Source organism: Pan paniscus, chromosome 7, assembly GCF_029289425.2.
Source record: "Pan paniscus chromosome 7, NHGRI_mPanPan1-v2.0_pri, whole genome shotgun sequence".
In the NCBI taxonomy this organism is placed as follows: domain Eukaryota; kingdom Metazoa; phylum Chordata; class Mammalia; order Primates; family Hominidae; genus Pan; species Pan paniscus.
The window spans coordinates 61,199,394-61,226,551 of NC_073256.2; the positions used below are offsets into that span (position 1 = coordinate 61,199,394).

Sequence of the window (27,158 nt, forward strand, 5' to 3'; positions counted from 1 at the left end):
TTCAAATTTTGAAAAAATGCCAGTATGAGCCAGGTGGGGTGGCTCATGCCTGTAATTCCAGCCACATGGGAGGCTGAAACAGGAGGGTCACTTGAGCCCAGGAGTTGAAAGTTTCAGTGAGCTATGATTGTGCTGCTGCACTCCAGCCAGGAGCGGCAGAGTGAGCCCTCATGTCTAAAGCAAAAACAAAACAAAGTTAAAAAAAAAAAAAAAAAAAGGAAATACCAGCATGAAACATCTTCTACAGGAAGCTTCTTACTGATCAGACACAGATTCAGAAAAGATTAAGCCTTCACATGTGTACATGTAGCCAAGGTGGGAGATAATAACAGCTTCAAACACAGAAAAGAACAAGTATTTATATAACATAATAATCCTAAGGAAGTAACCACAAACGATCACTCTAAGGCAAAGAAATTTTAATTCCAAATGTATAGCAAAAAAAATCTGTGTGCAAAATCTGCCAATTAATCCAAGAAGTGGAAGTTGCAAGAACGATTTCTCTCTGTATCACACTGCAGCAGGATGAGCCGCAGACAAAACCTCTCAGACACCGAGATGTAGAAGCAAGGGCTTGATTCAGCTGAGAGCATCGGCAAGCTACTGCCTTAAAATCCGAGCTCCCCGAGTGCACAATTTCTGTCCCTTTTAAAGGCTCACAACACTAAAGATTTCACGTGAAAGGGTCGTGTTTGATTTGAGCAAGCAAGGGGTACGTGACAGGGGCTGCATGCACTGGTGGTCAGAGAGAAACAGAACAGGGCAGGGAGTTTCACAGCGTTCTTCTATACAATGTCTGGAATCTATGAATAACATCGGTTTCTAAATTATGAGTTGATTTTTAACTACTGGGTTTAGGCCAGGCAGGCCCAGGCCTAGTTTCAGGCCTGGCGCAAGGCTGTCTGTCTTTGGTTTTACTTCCTTGTTGTTTTTTTTTTTAAACAGGTACTGAGTATAAAACAATGTGGGAGGATCTCTCTCTTCCCTCAACACGTGTGAGTGTGGGACACACGTGTGCAGGCACACACGGGGGGGCCACAGAGAGCTGTCCACATTATGTGCAGCCTTCAGATTTCTGCTCACACACCCCCGCCACTGCTCCTCCTGAAGCCTTCAGAGAACACATGGCCCCCACTGGGCTCCCTGTGTTGGAAAGCCAGTGGCATTTCCAGTGTATGCTGTATGGTTTAGAATATCATTTCTATTATTAAGTGAACCTCATTTTCTTAGCTATACCAGCATATTCTCCATCATACCCCCAACAATATCTAATAGAGCGTAGTCCACAGTCAAGGCTTACTTGATATTTGTTGATTAATTAAACCAGATACCAGGAATTTTGGATGAAGTTGTCTAAAATGGGGACAAATGTGTACTCTTGCTCAGCCCCTCCAAATATTTCTAGCTCTGTGTGTGTAATTTTCAGTATTCTCCTTAGAAAAACATTTTCTTACATTAAAACAATCTCCAAAATACTATTATCATACTTAGCAAAATTAGTAATTCTACATTCAAGTTCCCTGCCTCAAAAATATCCTAATTTGATATTTAGCTTGTCTCAAATAGGATTTGACCCAAGACCATTTGTTATGCCTCTTAAATCTTTTTTTTTTTTTTTTTTTTTGAGACGGAGTCTTGCTCTGTTGCCCAGGCTGGCATGATCTCAGCTCACTGCAAGCTTTGCCTCCCGGGTTCATGCTATTCTCCCGCCTCAGCCTCCCGAGTAGCTGGGACTACAGGCACCTACCACCACGCCCGGCTAATTTTGTTTTTGTATTTTTAGTAGAGATGGGGTTTCACTGTGTTAGCCAGGATGGTCTCGATCTCCTGACCTTGTGATCCGCCCACCTCAGCCTCCCAAAGTGCTGGGATTACAGGCGTGATCTTAAATCTATTTTAATCTCTTTCTTGGCACTGATTTGTTGAAAGGACCAGATCCATTTTCCCCAAGCATATCTCCCTATTTGGAGTTTGTCTGGTTGCTTGCTTCTGGTGGCATTTACCTTATTCCTTTGTCTCCTGTATTTTCCTGTAAACTGAAAGTTACATCTGTATCCCTAAACGTAATTCTGGTTCAATCTTTTTTTTTTTTTTCCCCTGGGACAGAGTCTCACTCTGTCACCAGGCTGCAGTGCAGTGGCACGATCTCGGCTCACTGAAACCTCCACCTCCCAGGTTCAAGCAATTCTCCTGCCTCAGTCTCTTGAGTAGCTGGGATTATAGGCTTGTGCCACCACGCCAGGCTAATTTTTGTATTTTTAGTAGATATGGGGTTTCACCATACTGGCCAGCTGATCTTGAACTCCTGGCCTGAAGCAGTCCTCCCCCCTCAGCCTCTCAAAGAGCTGGGATTACAGGCGTGAGCCGCCGCACCCGGCTCAATCTTTTTGTTAGGGATGTGCTATAGATGATAACATGGTGTTCATATTGTACCATAGTGAGGAGGGAGGCTACTTGGCTATCTGATCATTAGAGTTAAGATTAATCCCTAGATTAAGGTAATGCAAGTCTGATCTCTCCACTGTATCCAGTGGTAAATCTTGTGGTCTAGCCTGAGGCCACAACACACAGCAAGGTTACAAAAACTCTTAGCTATGATCTTGGTCCCTTTGGAGATGGTGTATAGCCAGCCAACATTGGAACATAGTAATTTCCAGAGAGTAACATTCTTATGTTGGAATGGACCTTTCAGTTGTGTCAAAATTCTTTCTCTGAAGCACCTACTGTTATCTACTTAAATTAATTCATTTAATTAACACAGTGATTACCATATATGTTTAACCTGACATGTATTTCTTCTTTGTATTAAAACTTTCTGTTCAGTATGTCAATCAAGTACCAGTGACCTTAAAAGTAACACTATGTCACTGGCTCATGGACATAATCTTGGGTTTGGGAAAACTAGGTGAGAGCAGCAATCCGTGCCCAGATGTGGACTGTCACCCCTCCAGGCAGTGTTGATGGCCATGGGACAGGGCAGCCCGACCTGCTGTGGAATTAGACATGCTCGTCTAAATGCTCAAGGACAGTCTCAGCTCTGGGCATCAAGAGGAGAGTCAGCCAGGCCAGAAGATCACAGTGTTCAAAAGGAAACAATAGAAGGATGAAAACTGTGACATTAACTCAGGCAACCTTAAAGAAACAGCCCTGTGAGGAAAGCGCTATTATCGCTCTTGTTTTACAGATGAAGGTTCTCCTCATCTGCAAAATTCCATGAGGTGGGAGTGGGGAAGGATTCACCCTACTTTACTCGGGCACCCCCAGTCATTGTGGCAGCCAAAACACCCCTTTATACATTTCCAAACACCAATGGGAAATTGTATGAGAGTGTGTGTGCATGTGTGTGTGTGTGTGTGTGTGTGTGTGTGTAGAATGGGTGCAATGGCATCTCCAGTTGAGAATAACTGGTATCTAAATTTATTCAGGATGCTATATAAAAATACCATAGATTGGGTGGCTTCTAAACTGCAGAAATTTATTGCTGACAGTTCTGGAGACTGGGAAGCCCAAGGAAAGGTGCTGGCAGGTCTGGTGTGTGGTAAGGGCTGCTTCCTGGTTTATAGACAGCCCTCCTCTCCCTGAGTCCTCACATGGTGGACGGGGTGAAGGAACTCTCTGGGGTCTCTTTTATAACGGCACTAATCCCATTCACGGAGTCTCCACTCTCATGACCTAATCACCTTCCAAAGGCCCCACCTCCTAACATCATCACACTGGAGTTTAGGATTTAAACTTCTGTGTTTGAGCCAGGCACTGTGGCTCACGCTTGTAATCCCAGCACTTTGGGACACCGAGGTAGGCGGATCACTTGAGGTCAGGAGTTCAAGGCCAGCCTGGCCTACATGGTGAAACCCCACCTCTACTAAAAAATTTTTAAAAATTAGCCAGGCATCGTGGCAGGTGCCTGTAGTCCTAGCTACTCAGGAGGCTGAGGCAGGAGAATCGCTTGAACCTGGGAGGCGGAGGTTGCAGTGAGCCGAGATCGCACCACTGCACTCCAGCCTGGGCAACAGAGTGAGACTCTGTCTCCAAAAATAAAATAAAATACACGTATGGGTTTAGGGAGGGCACACATTCAGTCTACAGCAGCTGGATATGCTGAAGTACTGAGACGATCGCTCCAAAGTCTAAAGGGGATGGAAGAGGGGAGGTGTGCACATGTGTGCCCCCATTCTTATTGCCTTGTTCCTGAAACCGCCTTTGTAAAAATTATAACAGTGAGAAAAGAGATCTGACCTAACCCACTCCATCTTGCCTTTAACCTCCAAGCTGCCATTGTTCATCCCTGGACGTAGGCCAAACTAACTGGGAGAAATTTAGTTTATAGTTTTAACTTTGTTGTTGTAGTTGTTGTTGTTGATCTTTTTTTCTTTTTCTTTGAGACAGGGTCTTACTCTGTCACCCAGGCTGGAGTGCAGTGACGGGATCACAACTCACTGCAGCCTTGACTTCCCAAGCTCAGGTGATCCTCCCGTTTCAGCCTCTCCAAGTGGCTGGGACCACAGGGAGGCACTATCACGCCCGGCTAATTTTTGTATTTTTTTATGGAGATGGGGGTCTCCCTGTGTTGCCCAGGCTGGTCTCGAACTCCTGGGCTCAAGCACCCACCTGCCTCGGCTTCCCAAAGTGCTGGGATTACAAGTGTAAGCCACCATGCCCAGCTTGATTCTTTCCCTTTTTCCTCTCCAGATGTTCACCTTCTCTTATGTAAAATGCACTATTCGCAGCCGGCCTGTCCCTCTCCCTACTCGCCCCACCCCCACCTCTAAGGACGTATATAAATGTTAAACCTCCTGAAATCCTCTTATGAAAAACAGCCACAGGTGTGTCCCACAGGTGCGGTGTTTTTCCCAGACCCGCCCTCAAGTGGCTTAATAAACCTTGATGATCAAGACACGCCTCAGTCCTTCATTTTGGTCATCATTCTTTCTCTGAAAAATCAGATGATCAAGCACCTGAGGCCACATCCGGCACGCAGCTTTGAGGGCTCCCGAGTGGAGCTGGGTGAGGGCAAAGAGGTGTCTGCGTGTCTTTCCCAGCCAACTCCAATCTGGCTCATGAGCCCCCAGGATGACCTACCCTGGGCATCGCCCCTCTGCACTCAGCATCTGCTGATGTCAGTGGTTTTTCCTCTGCCCACTTTCTGCTGCCTCTGCCATGGGAAGTGTGACAGGGTGGGTGGGGCAGGGCAGTGGGAAGAGGAAACCTGGGATGCTTCCATCTGGCCTGTGACTTGTCTTTCTCCAAATGTCGACCACGCAACTCAGCTTGCCACCTCCATGATTGGTCTCATTGTGAAAACTTGTATACATTAGATATTTTTATCCTTTATGCTCATTAAAATAAACTTTCTCAGGTTTTGTTTTGTTTTGTTTTGTTTTTTGCCAACTGATAGTCCTGATCTTCCTTTTTTCTTTTTACTTATTTATTTATTTTTTGAGACGGAGTCTTGCTCTGTCGCCTAGGCTGGAGTGCAGTGGTGCCATCTCAGCTCACTGCAAGCTCCGCCGCCTGGGTTCACACCATTCTCCTGCCTCAGCCTCCCAAGTAGCTGGGACTACAGGTGCCCACCACCACGCCTTAGACATGAAATGAAACTCATAGATTATTTAACTCAAGTCTTATTTTATCTCAAAAGATAGAGTAGTTTGCCCACAATCATACAGCTAATTAATAACAAATCCAGCACTAGAAAACAAATCTCCTGACTCTTTAACCATGTCTCTACCTCCTGTACAATTCATCCTCTTCCATGAGATGAGAGTAGAAAAAGAAGTAAATCAATTGAGATGGTTCATCCTGTCCCCGCCCCAACTCCAGGCTCACCACCACAGGACAGGGGTGGCAGGGGGACTCCCGAATTAGGGAGAGTGGCTTGGGGGGCAACTTTCAGTGTCAGTAGTCAGTAGGGAGAAGAAGGCTTTGAAATGTAAACCGTGTCAGGAAGAAGAAGAAGCAAACTGCCCACTTATTTTAGGAAGATCAGGGGCCAGGCGCTGTGACTCACGCCTGTAATCCAGCACTTTGGGAGGCCGAAGCGGGCGGATCTGAGGTCAGGAGATCGAGACCATCCTGGCTAACACGGTGAAACCCTGTCTCTACTATCATTGGTTCTATAGTTCAGATACACAGACAACCCCGAATGCATGTGCACACATGTGAACACACACACACAGAGACATTAATGATGAAATCATAATCAAGAGTATTTCAAGTCAATTCTAAAAGTTAAAAATCTCGGGCCAGGCGCGGTAACTCATGTCTGTAATCCCAGCACTTTGGGAGGCCAAGGCCGGTGGATCACCTGAGATCAGGAGTTCGAGACCAGCCTGGCCAACCTGATGAAACCCCATCTCTACTAAAAATGCAAAAATTAGCCGGGCATGGTGGCATGCGTCTGTAATGCCAGCTACTCGGGAGGCTGAGGCAGGAGAATCGCTTGAACCCAGGAGGCGGAGGTTACGGTGAGCTGAGATCGCACCACTGCTCTCCAGCCTGCGTGACAAGAACAAAACTCCAGCTCAAAAAAAATTAAAAAAAAAAAAAAGTTAAAAATCTCAATTAACAAAGAGATCTTTAATGTTTTATTACTCCCTTCATGCCCCTTTATACATTTTCAATCCATGCTTTCCTTTGGTTCTTCTGAACAAATGCTGTGATTCCCTTCCCCCCCCCCCCAATGCTTAGTTCATTTCTTCTTAAAAGTATGTTGCTAGTTTGTTTACTTGTAAGTACAAGATCCTCTCTCCCCTAAGGCTCACTGAGCAACTTCTGGAAAGCTGAACTGGGCAGTCTAAGGCATGCTCAAGTAGAAAGGTATGTGTTAGGAAGTCAGAATGGGGACCCTGGCTGGGAGCACTCTCCTCCCATCTTCCTGGGATGCAGTTCCTTTTTCTATCTTATTTGTTTTATTTTGTGACAAGGTCTCATTCTGTTGCCCAGGCTGGAATGCAATAGCATGATCATAGCTCACTGCAACCTTGATCTCCTGGCCTCAAGTAATCCTCCCACTTCAGCCTCACAAGCAGCTGGGACTGCAGGTGCCAGCACACCCAGCTAATTTTTGTATTTTTTGTAGAGACAGGGTTTCACGATATTGCCCATGCTGGTCTCAAACTCCTGGACTCAAGCCATGCCTCCGCTTCAGCCTCCCATAGTGCTGGGATTACAGGCATCAGACACTGCACCTGGCTGCAGTGCAATTCTTCTTTTTTTTTTTTTTTTTTTTGAGACGGAGTCTCGCTCTGTCGCCCAGGCTGGAGTGCAGTGGCGTGATCTTGGCTCACTGCAAGCTCCACCTCCCAGGTTCACGCTGTTCTCCTGCCTCAGCTTCCCTAGTAGCTGGGACTACAGGCGTCCACCACCACACCTGGCTAATTTTTTGTATTTTTAGTGAAGACGGGGTTTCATCGTGTTAGCCAGGATGGTCTCAATCTCCTGACCTCATGATCTGCCCACCTTGGCCTCCCAAAGTGCTGGAATTACAGGCGTGAGCCACTGCACCCGGCCAATGCAATTCTTAAAAGTCTCATTTTTATATCTGATGGGCGATTAATATACAGAACATATCAAGAACTCCTACAACTCAACAATTCAAAAACAAATAACCTGATTTTTTTTTTCTTTAGATGGAGTCTCACTCTGTCGCCAGGCTGGAGTGCAGTGGCACAATCTCTGCTCACTGCAACCTCCACCTCCCGGGTTCAAGTGATTCTCCTGCCTCAGCCTCCCAAGTAGCTGGGACTACGGGTGCACACCACCACGCCCAGCTAATTTTTGTATTTTTCGTAGAGACGGGGTTTCACCATGTTGGCCAGGAAGGTCGCGATCTCTTGACGTCTGGCGGCACACGCCTGTAACTCCAGCACTTTGGGAGGCCGAGGCGGGCAGATCACGAGGTCAGGAGATCAAGACCATTCTGGCCAACATGGTGAAACCCTGTCTCTACTAAAATACAAAAAATTAGCCTGGCGTGGTGGTGTGTGCTTGTAGTCCCAGCTACTTGGGAGGCTGAGGCAGGGGAATCGCTTCAATCCAGAGGCAGAGGTTGCAGTGAGTGGAGATTGTGCCACTGCACTCCAGCCTGGCGACAGAGCAAGACTCCGTCTCAAAAAAAAAAAAAAAAAAAAAAAAAAAAGAAGGGATTTAATATCATTGAACTGGATGCTTAAAAATGGTTAAGATGGGAAATTTTACGTTATGTGATTTTACCACAGTTAAACAAATTTTAAATGAAATTAAACATTGATTGGGCTTAATAATAAAAAATAAAGTATTGCATAACAACCAACCCTCTATAAAGACAGGAAGATAAAAGGTAGGTACTACAATCACCAATATTATAGGGAATAAAAATGCTCTAAAATAGAGTCATTCAGACTGGGTGCGGTGGCTCATGCCTGTAATCCCAGCACTTTGGGAGGTTGAGGCAGGTGGATCACTTGAGGTCAGGAGTTCGAGACCAGCCTGGCCAACATGGCAAAACCCCGTCTCTACTAAAAGTACAAAAATTAGCCAGGCATGGTGGCAGGCCCCTGTAATCCCAGCTACTTGGGAGCCTGAGGCAGGAAAATCGCTTGAACCCGAGAGGCAGAGGTTGCAGTGAGCCGGCATCATGCCACTGCACTCCAGCCCAGGCGACAGGGAGAGTCTGTCTCAAAAAAATAAAGAAAGAATAAAAAATAAAATACAGTCATTCAAATTCAAGATTATGAGAACCAACACAATGGTAATTATGCCATCACAAAAATTATACTTCAAGACTCTGTAAAAGAGAATGTTGCTAATATTATGTTTTAAGGAAACAGCATTGCAAGGTAAAATTGAAGTGTTTACATACGGACAAAGACTAGAAGGGAAAAGGCACAAATGAAATTATTTCCTTTGTTAGATTTGATTTATTGTTTTCTGCCTTAAAATACATGTTTAAAATTGTTATAATATTTATACGACAAATAAGAAGATAATCACAGTACGATAAAACAGAATTCCCAAGCTTCTCCCTCTCAGAAAAGGAATTGCTCCAAAAGCTCCAAGATTATAATTCCTTATATAAGAAATATGCACGTGGCATTGGACCCAGCTTAAAACTAAAAACCTAAATGAAATTTTAAAAAAAGAAATAACTGAGGCTGGGCGCTGTGGCTCACGCCTGTAATCCCAGCATTTTGGGAGGCCGAGGCAGGCAGATCACCTGGGGTCAGAAGTTCGAGACCAGCCTGATCAACATGGAGAAACCCCATCTCTATTAAAAATACAAAATTAGCTGGGCCTGATGGCACATGCCTGTAATCCCAGCTACTCGGGAGGCTGAGGCAGGAGAATCGCTTGAACCCCCGAGGCAGAGGTTGCAGTGAGCCGAGATCGCACCATTGCACTCCAGCCTGGGCAACAAGAATGAAACTCTGTCTCAAAAAGAAAAAAAAAAGAAAAAAGAAAAGAAAAGAAATAACTTTATTTTCAGTATCAGTACAATGAAGAAATGAAAACTGTTGATGAAAAAAGACTAGACTGCCGGGCACGGTGGTTCACACCTGTAATCCTGGTACTTTGGGAGGCTGAGGCAGGTGGATCACTTGAGGTCAGGAGTTCGAGACCAGCCTGGCCAACATGGTGAAACCCCGTCTCTTCTAAAAATACAAAAATTAGCCAGGCGTGGTGGCACACACCTGTAGTCCCAGCTACTTGGGAGGCTGAGGCAGGAGAATCACTTGAACCGGGGGAATCAGAGGTTGCAGTGAGCCGAGAATGCACCATCACACTCCAGCCTGGGCATCGCAGCAAGACTCTGTCTCAAAAATAAAAATAAAAATAAATTAAAAAGACTAGAAAGACAACTTTTTCCAACCCACAACAAAGGGGTTGCTTTAGGCTTGCCTGGACATGTCACGTCATGTTCTCCTATTCTGGTTGCTCTAGTGACATTCCCCAGATGACATCTGGCCTGCAGTCTTCATAGCTACGACTTTTCCTAAGAAGCTACAAGCACTTGTGGGAAAGAACCCATTGCTTGTCACCCTTGCAATGCCTAGCACAGTGCTGAGTTTCCACTTAAGCTTCTTGCCAGATGAATGCTAAGCAAATCCAGCCTGTTGAGAAAGACCCTATCTGGTAGTTTTTATTTATTTATTTATTTTTGAGACAGGGTCTCACTCTGTCACCCAGGCTGGAGTGCAGTGGTGTGATCATGGCTCACTGTAGCCTCAGCCTCCCAAGCTCAAGCAATCCTCCCCATGTCAGCCTCCCAAGTAGCTAGGACCACAGGTGCAAAACACTACAGTGGCTAATGTTTTTATTTTTGTAACACAGGGTCTCCCTATGTTGCCCAGGCTGGTCTTGAATTCCAGGGCTCAAGCAATCCTCCTTCCTCAGCCTCCAAAGTGCTGGGATTACAGGCCACCACACCTGACCAAACTGTTTTTTTTTTTTAAAAAAAAAAACTAACAATCAGTGTATCAAATAATGCTGAGGAGGGTGAGTTACATTACAAAGACATGCACAAGAAATCAAGGATGCAATAGTTCACAAAGTGTTGCAAACAGTTCACAAATGTTGCATGGTCCAATTCCCAGAGTTCACCTGTCACATGTCATAATACTGAGAAACAGCATCCACTGGAGGTACAGCAGAAGTTTTTAGTGTGGCTTGATGTTAATTACATAATTAGGCTGTATTGTAAGTCATTCTTGTCTTTAGAAGCCAAACACACAGACACGAGAAACCTGACCTGATACTGTAGCCGTGGGTGCTGCCCAATCAGGGCACTAATGTCATAACACTTCTCACTTCTCCCCCTGTGCTACACTGGAGGATATTCTGCTTCCTAATGTGCAAGAAAGTCCTCTTTTTCCATCTAGCCATCAGTTTTAGCAGATGGAGGACTTGGGTGGGAAGCCTTTGCTTTCCTTTCCTTGTGGCAGGGAATGCAGAACAAATATGGTGTCTGTAAATTTCTGAACATAAAAGAAAATACATTTTAAGATTTTCCTGTGTTCCCAAGTAGTGGCTGTAGAAATAGCCCTGCAGTTCCAAATACACAGACAATTATAAATACCCAAAGAAATACTCTGTCCACCACCATGGCCACGTATTTCCAGTCATCTTCTACCTGAAATGCAAACAAAAATTAAGAGCTGTTTTAAAAAACCAAAACCATAAGAAACATGCCTTGTTCATCAATAAGCTGCTTCTTTTTTGAAGAAGATTTCTCCGGCACGTTTTAAAGCAAATATTAGCTGGGTGGGAGGATCATCTGAGGTCAGGAGTTCAAGACCAGCCTGGGCAACATGGTGAAACCCTGTCTCTACTAAAAATAGAAAAGATAGCCAGGCATGGTGGCATGTGCCTGTAGTCCTAGCTACTCGGGAGTCTGAGGCAAGAGAATCGCTTAAACCTGGGAGGTGGAGGTTGCAGTGAGCCAAGATCACACCACTGCACTCCAGCCTGGGCGACAGAGTAAGACTCCATTTCGAAAAATAAATAAAAATAAAAATAAAGCAAATATTGGTATTTGGTGAATCCAGGTCTCCTGTACAGGACACATAAGAAATTTTGTTTCGTTTGCAGAGGGCAGATGCACAGCCTCTGTGAGTGCCTCAGACAGCAGAGTCTGCGGCAAAGCCCTGACTCCATGGGTCACCAGGGACTTTCCCAACTGCAAGAAACGCTCCCGAGAAGCAACTGCTCAGAGAGCTAGACTCATTCTTTGCAACGGTGGGTAGTCTGGCTCCATGGCAAATCTGGAGAATGAGTTTGAGGCAGGGGGTGCCACTGGGGGCGGAGGACATGGAGGGGTATGATTGAGAACCACTTTATCAGGAATAGGCAGCCCTCCAGCCCTCAAAGGGATGCTGGCCATGGAGAGCTAGTTGTGTTTCTCCCAGTTCCTGACCCTCCAGCCTTCTGCCACTGTATCTGTACTTGTGTCTTGAGAGCCCTAACTGGTAGTAATTAAGTTAACAGCAGCTGTTTCTTTGATTAAAAAAAAAAAAATGTTAGGGACAGGATTTTGCTGTGTTGCCCAGGCTGAAGTGCAGTGGTGCGATTGTGGCTCACTGGAACCTGGAACTCCTGAGCTCAAGCAATCCTCCCGCCTTAGCCTCCCACATAGCTGGGACAACAGGCTTGGCAAATTTTTTTAAATTTGTTTTTTAGAAATAAGGTCTCAATATGTTGCCCAGGCTGGTCTCAAACTCCTGGCCTTACTTAAACAATTCTCCCGTCTTGGCCTCCGAAAGTGCTGCAATTACAGCCATGTGCCACCATGCCCTACTAATTTTTGTTTTTTTTGTAGAGAGAGGGTCTTCTTTTAAATTTTATGAAGGTGAATTTTTCTGGGCTCTCTTGTCCGGTGACACATCCGCATGACAGCCATTCACAGAATCTTCCTTCTACACCAACAGGGCGGACTTTCGGTTTCACAGTATCCTTTCACTAGGAGCGATGGCTGCCAGCAGCTGCAGTCCGAGGTCAAACCTAGACACCTGGCCTGAGTTTCAGATGCCTTCCGCTAGCCACCCACATGGTGTGGGAAATTGGCATGATTCTCTTGAGCTCTGTCTTTGGAAGCTGAGGGAGGTACATGCTGCTATAGTTAGACTCTGGACAGCAGGAGCAGAGTACGTGAACGCTAAAAATATCCCTGGGGCTCATTTCACCAGCACCTAAATCCCTCAAGTAGGACAAGTGGGGCCAGAGCTGCCAGAACGAATGCACTCTCGCCCTCTCCCACATCTCCCAGCACCCCCAGGCTGCACGCTGCTCCGAACTCATTTCTCCTTCCCTCTGGGGCAGCTTTTCTCTTTCTACCTTTTTATTTGCTGCTGTTTCTTGTGCAGGGGCTTTTTTTTTTTTTTTTTTTTCCCTGAGACAGGGCCCTGATCTGTCGTCTATCTCCCAGGCTGTAGCCTCAACCTCCTGGGCTCAAGCAATCCTCCCACCTCAGCCCCTTGAGTGGCTGGGACTACAGGTATGCACCAACAGACCTGCTAATTTTTTTTTTTTTGGTAGTTCAGGGTCTCACTATGTTGCCCAGGCTGAGGCTCTTGGTTTCATTAACTGAGGTTGCCCTGAATGTTTGTTTGTTTGTTTGTTTGATTTTATTTTTGAGATGGAGTCTCTCTCTGTCACCCAGGCTGGAGTGCAGGGGCGCCATGTCAGCTCACTGTAACCTCTACCTCCTGGGTTCAAGCGATTCTCCTGCCTCAACCTCCCAAGTAGCTGGGATTACAGGCCTGTGCCACTATGCCTGGCTAATTTTTGTATTTTTAGTAGAGATGGGGTTTCCCCATGTTGGCCATGCTGGTCTCAAACTCCTGACCTCAGGTGATCTGCCTGCCTTGGCCTCCCAAAGTGCTAGGATTACAGGCGTGAGCCACCACGCCCGGCCCTGAATGTTCATTTTAAGCTAATTTTACTTGAGTTCACATTTCTGGAGGTGGAGATTTGCTCTGGGGCTATTGCACCTGACCCCGCTCCACTGGCAGGTCTGACCCTGTCGGTCCACCCATAACCACATAATAACAGAGCCAGGTCTCAGAGCAAGGCTGCCTGACCCTCTCAGGAACAAAAGTCACACTGAAGGTCTGACTGTGCATCCAGAGTGCCCATAGGCTGCAAAGGGTGCAAGCTGGCTAGGTGGAGGGAACACACATTTACCTCCTTGGTTTCATTGTGGCTCTTCATGTTTTCTGCTATGAACTGAACACTGCTAATCACATCTTCAACTTCAGGCGAGTGCTCCGAATTTTCCACCACCCACTGTAATGGCTGATGACTTAATCTTCTCTTGCTTGTGGCAAGCTCATTTGATTTGTGACAATGGAAGCATTCTTTAAGATGTCTGGGTTCCCCATGGCTTGCAAGCTTGCCTTTGGCAGGCCTCCTGGCAAGGCCTCTGGGCACTGCATCAGAGCCTGTGCCCCTTGTCTTGTCCAGAGGCCACCTCATCAGCAGGACCTGGGGCAGCAGCTTCAGGAAAACTGTCTTCACCCACCTGGGCATTGTGTGCGTGGTTGGGGTGCGGTAGTGTATGTTCAACACAAACACAGTCACCACGATGGACAGTGTGACAAAGATCATGGTGAACAGCAGGTACTCACCCACCAGTGGGACCACCAGAGATGTGGATGGGATGGTTTCTGTGATGACCAGCAAAAACACAGTCAGAGAAAGCAGGACTGAAATACAAAGCGTCACTTTTTCACCACAGTCCGAAGGAAGGTAAAAGACCAACACGGTTAGAAATGAAATAAAGAGACAAGGGATGATCAGATTAATCGTGTAAAACATTGGCAATCTTCTAATGTAGAAAGAATAGGTTATATCTGTGTATATCTCTTCACAACAGTTGTATTTGATGTCATGTTTGTAGCCAGAAGCATCAATGATTTCCCATTCACTGTTTTCCCAAAAATCATTCATATCCACTTTTGATCCAATGATTAGAAGATCAATTTCAGCTTTGTCATACGTCCAGGAACCAAATTTTAGGGAACAGTTTTGATGATCAAAAGGGAAAAAGGTGATATCCATAGGGCAGGAACTCTTAAAAATAGCTGGTGGAGTCCAGGTTATCATGCCATTGTATTTAAGAAGAGCTTTTGTTTTGCCTTCTACTTGGAAGTCACCAACAGCACTGCAAAGCAAGTCAGACACCATTAGTAACACTCCCTTTGCTATAGGCCAGAATACACCAACAGCAGCTTTGGAAAGAGGCTACGGTGGTCAGAGACCCATACTTGTTATAGAGAACAATGTCGGGCTTCCAAATCTTATCTGCAGGAACGCGAAGAGTCTCAATGCCATCATATTCCATTGGATCCCAGCGCAATTTATAATCATTCCAGATCTAAAATAAATAGAAATCAGCTTTTAAAATTTCTTAATAACTTTCGGGCCAGGCATGGTGGCTCACGCCTGTAATCCCAGCACTTTGGGAGGCCGAGGCAGGCAGATCACTTGAGGTCAGGAGTTCGAGACCAGCCTGGCCAGCATAGTGAAACCCCGTCTCTACTAAAAATACAAAAATTAGCCGGGTGTGGTGGCAAGCGCCTGTAGTCCCAACTACTCGGGAGGCTGAGGCAGGAGAATCTCTTGAACGTGGGGGGCAGAGTTTGCAGTGAGCTGAGATCATGTTACTGTACTACAGCCTGGGTGACAGAGTGAGACTCTATCTGGAAAAAAAAAAAATTGTTTCTTAATAACTTTCTTCCAATGTTAACTTTATGATGGTTCAACAGTTGTTGTTGAAAAAAGAATACATTTGGCCAGGCGTGGTGGCTCACGCCTGTAATCCCAGCACTTTGGGAGGCCGAGGTGAGCGGATCCCGAGGTCAGAAGATTGAGACCATCCTGGCTAACACGGTGAAAACCCATTTTTACTAAAAATACCAAAAAAAAAAAATTAGCCAGGCATGGTGGTGGTTGCCTGTAGTCCCAGCTACTCCGGAGGCTGAGGCAGGAGAATGGCATGAACCCAGGAGGCGGAGCTTGCAGTGAGCCGAGATCGTGCCACTGCACTCCAGCCTAGGCGACGGACCGGGACTCTGTCTCAAAAAAAAAAAAAAGTGGCCAGGCGCGATGGCTCACGCCTGTAATCCCAGCACTTTGGGAGGCCGAGGCGTGCAGATCACGATGTCAGGAGATCGAGACCATCCTGCCTAACACGGTGAAACCGCGTCTCTACTAAAAATACAAAAAAAATTAGCCAGGCGTGGTGGCGGGCCCCTGTAGTCCCAGCTACTCAGGAGACTGAGGCAGGAGAATGGTGTGAACCTGGGAGGCGGAGCTTGCAGTGAGCCGAGATCGCGCCACTGGACTCCAGCCTGGGCGACAGAGCGAGACTCCATCTCAAAAAAAACCAAAAAACAAAAAAAAAAAAGTAAAAATAATACATTCTTATTTGAAGAATGCATTGGTTGCTATCAAAATCTGGACAATTATATCCATGGGGAACAGGGAGCTAAATAGCTGAGCTGATTTAGGCAAATATTTCATTAGATAATTATGTATTGATTATTAGTTAGCTGGTTAAAGTTTTAGGCTCAACTTCCATATTCCGTGAGCTATACTCACACTGGATTATAGCTCTACTATCAAAAAGTTCAAGGGTATGATGATAAGCTTTGAATTAAAAAAAAAATCTGTATAAACGATTAAGACTTCCTTTCTGGTTTTTTGTTTTTTTTTTTTTCAAGACAGAGTCTCGCTCTGTTGCCCATGCTGGAATGTAGTGGTGCAATCTCAGCTCACTGCAACCTCTGCCTCCTGGTTCAAGCGATTCTCCTGCCTCAGCCTCCCGAGTAGCTGGGATTACGGGCGCCCACCACCACGCCGGGCTAATTTTGTATCTTTATTAGAGACAGGGTTTCATTTCACCATGTTGGCCAAGTTGGTCTCGAACTCCTGACCTCAGGTGATCCGCCCACCTTGGGCTCTCAAAGTGCTGGGATTACAGGCATGAGCCACTGCACCCCTCCAAGACTTTCTTAAGGAAGAAAGGTATAACTGATAAAACCAGCTGCTGGGAATCTCATGTACATGCTCCCAAGCTCAGCTACTGACTTCTCCAAGCCTGGTCAAGCAAGGATCAAAGAGCAGGCAAGCATCAGACCCTGGAGCTCAAGTTACAGAAAAGTGGAAGATCTGAGAGCAGCAACCAGGAAGGATGGAAATCTCTATGTCAGAGGGACCTTTGTCACTAAGTGTCTGCACCTGTGAAGCATGCATCAAGTCAGCTATTACCAGAGCTGAACTTTAGGCTTTGGAGATGACCTAGTGGATAATATTTTATATTCTATAACCAGTTGGAGATGGAACAAGGTAGTGTTTGTGGGTTTTATCCATTCAACATCATTAAGCCAACACATGATATAGGCACATACGTGACGCAGCCACAAATTGGTTTCCATGATCTGGTTTACTTCATCCTGGGAAGAAGAAATAATACTTTTAGCCTCAAATGTGCTTGCCAAAGAGGTGAGACTTAGAGCAAAAATTACAACTAAAAAGAACCAAATCTGACTTATTCATGCCAATAGAAGAAGACTTAAAGGCAATGTGTGAAAGCATTCAGCATGCAAGCAGAAATGCCGCATTTTCACATCTGGCTCCAGCCCTGTGGATTTTGAGAGGCAATGTGGCTTTAAACTCTTTCATAGCTGATTTAAGCCTCACCTCTTCTGTGAAGTGCTTCCGATCTCTGCAGCCCATAAAGGTTTCTAGTTCCATGAAAGGAAGGAAAGAAAAGAAGTGCGACAGCAGGTAGGAGGGAGGGAGATGCTGCAGAAAGTGGTGAGGGTTCCAACCCCGCACAGTGTTTTTGCCTGTTCCCTAAACACCTCCCATCCTCGACTGTGCCTCAGGGCTCTCTGGGCTCTGAGTCCTGAGACCCCTGCCCTGGGATCCTATCTTGAAATGCCAGCCTCAGCCAGCTGGGCGCGGTGGCTCACACCTGTAATCCCAGCATTCTGGGAGGCCGAGGCGGGTGGATCACCTGAGGTTAGGAGTTCGAGACCACCCTGGCCAATATGGTGAAACCCCGTCTCTACTAAAAAATACAAAAAAATAGTCAGGTGTGGTGGCGGGCGCCTGTAATCTCAGCTACTTGGGAGGCTGAGGCAGGAGAATTGCTTGAACCAGGGAGGTGGAGGTTGCAGTGAGCGGAGATCGTGCCACTGTACTCCAGCCCAGGCGACAAAGACTCCATCTCAAAAAAAAAAAAAAAAAAAAAAGTCAGCCTTGGCCACCATGGGGTTTCCAGCTGGCAGCTGCTACTCACCCCCAGCGAAGCCACCACTTTGATCGTTCACTACACAAATATTTATTGAGTAACCACTATGTGCTCTATAAATATTGGGAATACAGCAATAAGAAGTTGGGAAAATGTCCTGCCTTCATGTGTCTTAGCTGTTAGATGGGGAGACATAAAATTACTAATACATCTATACTATAACATAAGACAGCGTTAAGTCCTATGAGGACAAATAAAGAGGGATGGAATGGTCCACGTGTGGACACACACACACATATGCACACACACGCACACTCATACACACGCACACTCATGCACACTCACACACTCATGCACACACATTCATACACACATGCATATACACGGTACTCTCATACACACTCATGCACACTCACGCGCACACACACTCGTGAACACACAATCATGCAAACTCATATACCCACTCATGAATTCTCATACACATTCGTACTCTTATACGTATACTCTCATACACACACTCATACATGTGCACTCACACTCATACACATTGGTGCATACTCATGCACATGCACTCACTCACGCACATGCACACGCTCATGCACACACTCACTCACACCCACTCACACTCAGGCACACACACACTCATACACAGGCTCACACACTGGTGCACATGCACACACTGAAACACACTCATGCACACACACTCACAGTCATGCACACACACGCTAGCACACATGTGCACATAATCTCAGTCACACACACACATCTATTTTAGATGGGATGGGCAAAGAAGGCTTCTTTGAGGAGGTAATGTTTAAGCAGATACTTAAATGACCAGAAGACAGTCAGGGCTGTGTGGAGGAAGACCATTCCAGGTGACATCCCAAATGTAATGAGTTCCTAAGCTACCACCTCTCAGTGGGAGAACTACCAAAGACACACCTGGCACCTTGAGTGGCCTTACAGCCCAGCAGCCTGGTGGCTGTTTATGTCCCCAGTGGCCAGCAGCAGATTCACAAGTCTTCCTCAGCCAACCTTGCTTCCCAAGACACCCAGGCACCCTCCAGAGTAAATGAGCTCCATGGTGGTGGCCGAGGGAGTCGTGGTCAGGCTCAGACACCAGCTTCCCCTGGGCCACGTGGCTGCCCTGCAGTTCTCTTCTCCCCTACTCCATCCCCACTGCTGCCCCTTCTGGAAAACTCTAAACAGAAACCCTGCTGGGCTTCCTCTTTCAAATGGGCCTGTGACAAGACAGGGTAAGCCCCGGGATTTGAAAGGTCAGCAAAGGAGTTACAGTCACGGGTTCCTGTAGTCCCAGGAAGCAAAGAAATTATCTGTGCTTATCTATTGGTCAACCAATTCATGGCTTTACAATTACACAAGCCTGCGGTCATGCCTTCTGGTAATGAGCGTCCCCTTGCAATCTGCAGAGTCCAGCAGGGACCATGTCCATAAATCCACTCACTGTTGGTCAGGAATGGACTAGCCCTGCAGTCTCGGTTCCAGGAAGGCCTTGGGGGTGAGGGCATAAGCCCTAAATGCCCTTCAAAGCCTGCTTTGTCTCTGAATAAGCACACTGTGTTCAGAAGGCTGAGATCAGTTGGCAATAGCCAACTCCACAGCCTCACTTCCGCAGGCTCGGAGAAGCTCCAGGTGGTATGGACATGGCCCATGGGGATGTGGACACCTTCAGAGATGTCAGCTGACCCTATGGAGCAGGACCTGTCTGGCAAGTCATACTCTCTCTCCATCCAATTCCAGATCCCACCAATGGGCATGGCACTGCTATCAGACATCCCTGCCGGAGGAGTCCAAAGACCCACAGCATCAACTCCATTCCTGGTGCCATCACCCTGTACCTCCTTCTTGGAAAAATCAATTAATTAACACAGCAGCTGCATCAAAGGCTTTGAGTTATGATTTCAAATGGACCCATTTCTGGAGCAGCAGCAGACTTGGAGACTCGGATCAAAAAGACCAAGTGGGCTGCATTACACCAAGGCTTTATCTTTGTCATTTCAGATATGCCAGGCCAGCACAAACACTGGATCCCTCCGAGGGGCACTTGGCCTTGCTCCTGCACTGAAAGAAATCAGAAAATTTTCTGGCCAAGGTCATTTTGCATGACACAAACACACTTCCAGGTAGAGCCCTGGTGCTCCAGAGCCAAGCTGGGGATCAGACAGCGGGCCTTTTCCAAGGCCTTCCAGAAGGGAGGGGCAACAAAGCTTCCTGGCTGTGCCACTTCTCTCGGCCACCCCAAGTTCACCTGACAACACACAGCTATTGCACTCCTGGGCATTTATCCCAGAGACATGGAGGTTTATATTTACACTAAAACCTGTACACAAATATTCACAACAGCTTTATTTGTAATAGACCAAAAACTGGAATCAGCTCAAATGTCCTTCAGCAAGTTAATGGTTAAACAAAGCACCATGGTCCAGGTGTGGTGGCTCACACCTGTAATCCCCACTTTGAGAGGCCAAGGCGGGCAGATCACTTGAGGTCAGGAGTTCGAGACCAGCCTGGCCAACATGGTGAAACCCCGTCTCTACTAAAAATACAAAAATTAGCCGGGCATAGTGGCACATGCCTGCAATCCCAGCTACTTGGGAGTCTGAGGGAGTAGAATCGCTTGAGCCCGGGAGGCGTAGGTTGCAGTGAGCCAAGATCACGCCACTGCACCCCAGCCTGGGTGACAGAGTGAGACTCCATCTCAAAAGCAAAACAAAACAAACAAACAAAAAAACAAAGCACCCTGGAGTACTACTCAGCAACAAGAAGGAATGAACTACTGATAACACTCGGGGACTCGGAGGAATCTCTAAAGGATGATGCTGAGGGAAAAACCCAGTCCCACAAGTTTACCTGCTCTATGATTCCAGTTACGTATAACATCGTTGAAATGAGAAAATTTCAGAATTGGAGGGCAGATTAGTGGGAGAAACGGGCAGAGTCTACAAGGGATCCCTCCGTTATTTCTTACAACTGCATGTCAATCTATAATGATCTCAAGAAATAAAAATTCAATTTTAAAAACCTGCAGTTCCAAGTCTGCCTTGCAGCTGGAGGTAGTCAATGAGATGGAAAGCAGCAGCTCTTACGGAAATCACAGAAGTCTAGGATGTACACTTTGCTCTTTTTCTCCCTTCCTTATGTTTCTTGCCAAGAATGTGAATGTGAGGATGGGAATACAGCAGTTATCTTGAACCATGAAGCAACACTGAGGGAAGAAGCCACGTGAAAAGGGTGGTGAAATATGAAAGAAGGAAGGAATCTTGGTCACTGCTGCCTCATCTGGTTTATGCCTTTAGAATCACAGTCCGTTGGAGTGACATCCCCTGGAGTTGTGCGGTGCATAACCTGGGCAACTGAACATACATGTGCAACCACTAACACCATGAAACTGACTGATATTAATCTCCTGGACTGTTAACCTTTAGATTTCTGTTGCATAAGACAGGAATAAACTTGTTTTGTAAAGGCTGTGGGTTTTCTTTTAATCTCTGATACTTGCAACCAAATGTAAATGTCAAAATCTGCATTTACCAGCCCTTTCACCCCCATCTTCAGAATAACCTCCTGCAAAGGTGTGTCCAGCAGGGTTATGGAGAGATGCCATGCAGTGAGGTAGCCCTCACAGACTTCAGAGGAAACTCAGTTCAGCTCTTGGGTCACAACAACCCAGTCCACAGCAAGAACTTCCAGCCCAGCAGGAGACCAGGAACCAGGACAAAGCTACTGGAGTTGGGAAGTGGATTAGAACAGGCACCAAATAAATACTCACTAAAGGATGGGAGAGCACATCCAGGTGAGGGGAAACATCTGGCTTTATTTTTTTCAGCCAGTGCATGCACACTTTCAGCCTGGGTCACAGACAGAGGACTGGACCAGGGTTGGCTTCATCCACTGAGAAGCATGGACTGGAGAATGTGGTGGGGTCTGACTCATGCCTGTCATTAGGGTCTTTCCCCAGGTGTACCCAGAAGGGCCACCGCCGCCTCACCCACAGAGCAAAGTCTGGGAGGAAGGAGATCCCTTCCCCATCCATGGCTGGGGCTGACTTGAGCAGGGCTCCCCCTCTGTGTCCTCTAGTCTCAGGAATGCTCTAGCGCCCCTCTCTGGAGACACTTCAGACCTTCCTTGCTTCCTAAGCCTGCATCTTCCTAGAATTTGGTCTGAGCCCTGGAGCCCAGACCTTGCTGTACCCAAGAGTACGGGCCTCGCCACTTCCTCTCCCTGCAATGGGGGGCGCAAAGATTATCCAAAACAAAGAGCTCCAGTCCTACTTGCCCTTGAACATGGTAGCAAGGAATGAAATTAAGATCCTCAAATTCCCAACATCTTTTTTTCCCAAGGCTGAATGGAATTGCATTTTTTTCGTTCTCACATAACATAGAAGACTTAACGCAATTCTTTTTTTTTTTCCTCTGTCACCCAGGCTGGAGTGCAGTGGTGCAATCTCGGCTCACTGCAGCCTTGACCTGGGCTCAAGCAATCCTCCCACCTCAGCCTCCCTAGAAGCAGGAGCTACAGGCATGTGCCACTACACCTGGCTAATTTTTGCATTTTTATAGAGACAAGATCTTGCTATGTTGTTCAGGCTGGTCTCGAACTCTTGAGCTCAAGGGATCCGCCTGCTTCAGCCTCCCAAAGTGCTGGGATTACAGGAGTGAGCCACCACGCCCGGCCTTAAAGCAATTTTTAAACTGTGGAGTGAAAAGGGCATGAGCTTTGGAGTTAAATCTCAATTTTGCCATTTTGTAGTTGTATGACCCTGAGAAAGTCACTTAACTGAGCTTCCATTTCCTCAGCAGTGAGATGAAGATGTTGGCCACACAGTGTAAACAGGCGTCTGGTGCATAATGGGTGCCCCGTGAAGTTAGCTCCCTTTCACTCCCCTGCAACTCTTTGTTTCGTAAACTGGTTCTCAAAGCACTTCCAGGAAAAACACTGCCTCACACAGACAGTTACAGCATTGGTGGGAAAACTGCCTGCCTCCCAAATGGATGGCTTTGAAGGGCCAGATCTCGTGTAGATTTGCATCTATCTGTATTTCTAAAATTCCTTCATTTACCACCTGCAAAAGTGTAACAATGCTGGGGAAAGCTCTGATCAGAGGGCACTCACCACGTTGGCCAGCTGGGTGATGGCCACTTCAAAGTGTACCGTGACAGGGTCGGAAACGTTTTCCACAGGCCTGATGAACTGGTTGTAATGAGAAAACAGTTTGTGGAAGAGCCTCTCCTCAGTTGCACAGCCCACACAGCCTGTGAGGCCAAACAAAGGGGAGGGTTAGAGCCAGCCAGGCCACTGGCCACTGCAGCGATTCTAGGCAATTCTTCCCGGGCCCTGTGGGGAGCGAATGTCCCAGCCGATGACTGCATCCTGGTATTGTTACCACCTGTGCGTGCTCCACCAGTGCCCATCTCACCCCACCCTCTGTGCCTCAGCTGTTCACCTTTACAATGGAGATAAAAACAGCAATGTCTGCATTTCAGGACTAGAGCAGTATCAAAGAAAATGATGTTGGTCAGAGCATTTCTTAAAGTCTAAGGCACTGCAGATATAAAGGAGTAGACACAAGGCTTGGAATCTTCACTTATGTCACTGAAGTAACTCGCAGTCTTACTGATGGCACTAGACCCTTTCCAGTAATTCAGGAAAATCCTGTCCTTTCTTGTCTAAAATACTGAATCAACTAAAATCTGTATCTACACCAGCAAGGTACTTAGCTGGGGAAACTTCACCAAGGAAACCGAAATAACTAGTAATTTCATGATGGTCTTCGCAAGTCATGTTCTTTTAAAAAATCAACTTTGAGGACATGAACAGACACTTCTCAAAAGTAGACATTTATGTGGCCAAGAAACAAGAAAAAAAGCTCAACAACACTGATCATTAGAGAAACGCAAATCAAAACCACAATGAGATATCATCTCAAGCCAGTCAGAATGGCAGTTATTAAAAAGTGAAGAAATAACAGATGCTGGAGAGACTATGGAGAAATAGGAATGCTTTTACACTGTTAGTGAGAGTGTAAATTAGTTCAACCATTGTGGGAGATGATGTGGGGATTCCTCAAACACCTAGAACCCGAAATACCATTTTACCCAGCAATCCCATTACTGGGTATATACCCAAAGGAATATAAATCATTCTATTATAAAGATACATGCATGCGTATGTTCACTGCAGCACTATTCACAATAGCAAAGACGTGGAATCAACCCAAATGCCCATCAATGATAGACTGGATAAAGAAAATGTGGTATAAGCCAGGTGCGGTGGCTCACGCCTGTAATCTCAGCACTTTGGGAGGCTGAGGCGGTTGGATCACAAGGTCAGGAAATCGAGACCATCCTGGCTAACACGGTGAAACCCTGTCCCTACCAAAAATACAAAAACTTAGTCGGGCATGGTGGTGGGCGCCTGTAGTCCCAGCTACTTGGGAGGCTTAGGCAGGAGAATGGCATGAACCTGGGAGGCGGAGCTTGCAGTGAGCCAACATCGTGCCACTGCACTCCAGCCTGGGCGACAGAGTGAGACTCCGTCTCAAAAAAGAAAGAAAGAAAGAAAACGTGGTATATATGCACCATGCAATACTATGCAACCATAAAAATGAACAAGATCGTGCCCTTTGCAGGGACATGGATGGTGCTTGAAGCCGTTATCCTCAGCAAACTAACACAGGAACTAAAAACCAAACACTGCATGTTCTCACTTGAAACGGGGAGCTGAACAATGAGGACACATGGACACAGGGAGGGGAACACCACACACTAGAGCCTCTTGAGGGGGTCCAGGGAAGAAGAGCATTAGGAAAAGTACCTGATGCATGCTGGGCTTAATACCTAGGTGATGGGTTGATCTGTGCACACCATGGCACACGTTTACCTATGTAACAAAGCTGCACATCCTGCCCATGTACCCCAGACTTAAAATAAAACAAAAATCAACTTTGAAATTCAGTTATTGTGGAGATTTCTGAGAATGCAAGATTTTTAAGGCAAATTTATTTGAAACTTCTTTTTTGTTGTTGTTGAGATGGAGTCTCGCTCTGTTGCCCAGGCATGGGCATGCAGTGGCATGATCTCGGCTCACTGCAAGCTCCGCCTCCCAGGTTCATGCCATTCTCCTGCCTCAGCCTCCCTAGTAGCTGGGACTACAGGTGACTGCCACCACGCCCAGCTAATTTTTTATATTTTTAGTAGAGACGGGGTTTCACCGTGTTAGCCAGGATGGTCTCCATCTCCTGACCTTGTGATCCGCCTGCCTCTGCCTCCCAAAGTACTGGGATTACAGGCATGAGCCACCGCGCCCTGCCACTTGAAACATTTTTAAAAGTTGAAATTGGTTCTTAAATAATAGCACTTTCAGTCACTAAATTCTAGACAATAACTTTATGCATATCTCTTTGTATTTTTCCAAGAAAACCTTAAAAGTGGGGTTACTTTTCCTCATTTGACATAATTCATTTCATTACTACCTCCTCTACAATTTCCTCACAGAATTTAAATTTGATATCTAACATAGGACTCCACAAATTTCTCAAAGGGATTTACACATTGAAAGAAAAAAAATGGAAAGGGATTGAAAAGCTCATCAGGCAACATAAATGGAAAGATCTCTGTTAAATTACTAAATGGAAAGAGTTGCCTGACGAATACCTTAGGAAACACTGAGACACTAGGGTTTTAGCAGGAAGGACAAATTTAAGGTAAAACATCATTCTTGCCATCATAATTAATCATGATGAACATATTTCTCCATGACAGACAATAAATAATCCTCCTCATTACCCATTTTCTTCCTCTTTAAGACATTTTATAGCAGATAAACCCTCCATCAGCCTTGAAAAGCAAGTCCCCTGCAAACCTAACAGCATAGAAATGTGATTTTGTTCAGCAGAACAGCAGTGGTCCGTTTCTAAGTTGTAACTTTTAAAATGAATGATCTTACTCATGGGATACGTTTCAGCATAATCACGTGATGTTTCCCCAAACAAACATGATTACCTACAAAATGGAAGGGTTCATTGACTGAGTAATAGTATCAGCTAACAAATAAATTACCACTTTGAAAAAATATTAAACATAACTACAAATAAATAAGCTCAATACAGCCACAGGGGAGATGAATAGAAAACTGTATCATTCTCCTTATTATATTTTAATTGGGTTTGCACTATGTTTCCTGGTCCTCTCCTCCCCACCCTACCCCTCAGATTTCATCTTTTGTATTACACCTAACAAATAAAAACCGAATAGATTAATTAGCAGTTGTAACAGTGGTGGCTCCTATGCAGACCATAGAAACTTTTATTAATATATCTTCTCAAGCACAACTAGAAAAGAGAGTAAACACATGTAGCTAAAAAGGGAATAGAAGATAAAGCAGAAATGAAACCTACCTTTAAAGAAAGGTGTGAACACACACAGCCAGAGACACAAGCCCCCATGAAGGAATCCCTGCCCCTTGCTGGTCAGCATGGTTAAAACACACTTGGATTCCTTTTTCCTAGGCAAAGGATTGTGGAAAACAAAGAGCTATCAGTCAGCCACATGCATCCAACCTTGACATCATCAGAAGCCCACTGCAATCCGTGTGTGTCTTCTCAGAAATCAAAACATCCCCGGGACTTCACACGGTTATTACCAGGGTCAGAGACTGAGGCAGACATGAAGGGCGAATAAAAAAGATTCGATCTGATGTCAGATGAGTCATCACATTTCCTATCAGCCTAGATGTCTCTTCATGCAAGAAAGGGGAAGAAAAGCAGAAAGGAAATGCTGGGGCAGACAGGACCCCAGGAGGATGAACACCTGTGAGTGGCTGAGATCTTTCTGTGGTGCAATCTCAACCATTGGGAATTCACTGAGCTCCAACTACAGGTAAAGCTCATGCTAGGTCCCAACAAGTTTGTCCTGACTCATGGAGTTCTCCAGTTAATCAAGGCTTAACCTTGTTAGAAAACTTTCTAAAATATGAATCCTCATTTCTGTCTTAATGAGTGCAGCTTGGAGAGAACAGAAATTTGTTTACGTTTTGCTTTTTTCTGACTCCAGGGTTTCCAGTGCCTTCTCTTTTTTGAGTTCAGTGATGATCCGTGACTAGAGACTAGATGTCAGAGAATGAGAGGAATGGATACCACCTGGATATTTTCACATTTATTTAAATATTCTTATTGCAAAGCATGGTGGATCATGCCTTAATCCCAGCACTTTGGGAGGACAAGGCAGAGGATCTCTTAAGGCCAGGAGTTTGAGACCAGCTTGGGCAACATAGTGAAACCTCATCTCTACAAAAAATAGAAAATTAGCTGGGCGTGGTGGGCATGCCTGTGGCCCCAGCTACTTGGGAGGCTAACGGGAGAGGATCACTTGAGCCCGGTAGATCAAAGCTGCAGTGAGCTGAGATCACA

The 27,158-nt window shown here is 45.9% G+C and overlaps 1 protein-coding gene across 2 annotated transcripts; it reads right to left on the reverse strand.

Annotated features, from left to right (window-relative positions):
* Positions 1 to 10,958: 10,958 nt before the first annotated feature.
* On the reverse strand, positions 10,959 to 26,582 carry CHRNA6 (cholinergic receptor nicotinic alpha 6 subunit). 2 transcript variants are annotated; one of them, XM_003823276.5, is made up of 6 exons: positions 26,148 to 26,582; positions 22,865 to 23,004; positions 16,884 to 16,928; positions 14,739 to 14,848; positions 13,657 to 14,635; positions 10,959 to 11,107 (listed from the first exon to the last, which is right to left on the reverse strand). In XM_003823276.5, the coding sequence occupies exons 1-6, from the start codon at positions 26,224 to 26,226 to the stop codon at positions 10,976 to 10,978; spliced, it is 1,485 nt and encodes a 494-aa protein (XP_003823324.2). In that variant the 5' UTR covers positions 26,227 to 26,582; the 3' UTR covers positions 10,959 to 10,975. The 2 variants fall into 2 exon arrangements, with proteins under 2 accessions (XP_003823324.2, XP_003823325.2); XM_003823277.5 differs by lacking the exon at positions 16,884 to 16,928.
* Between the last annotated feature and the right edge of the window lie 576 nt (positions 26,583 to 27,158).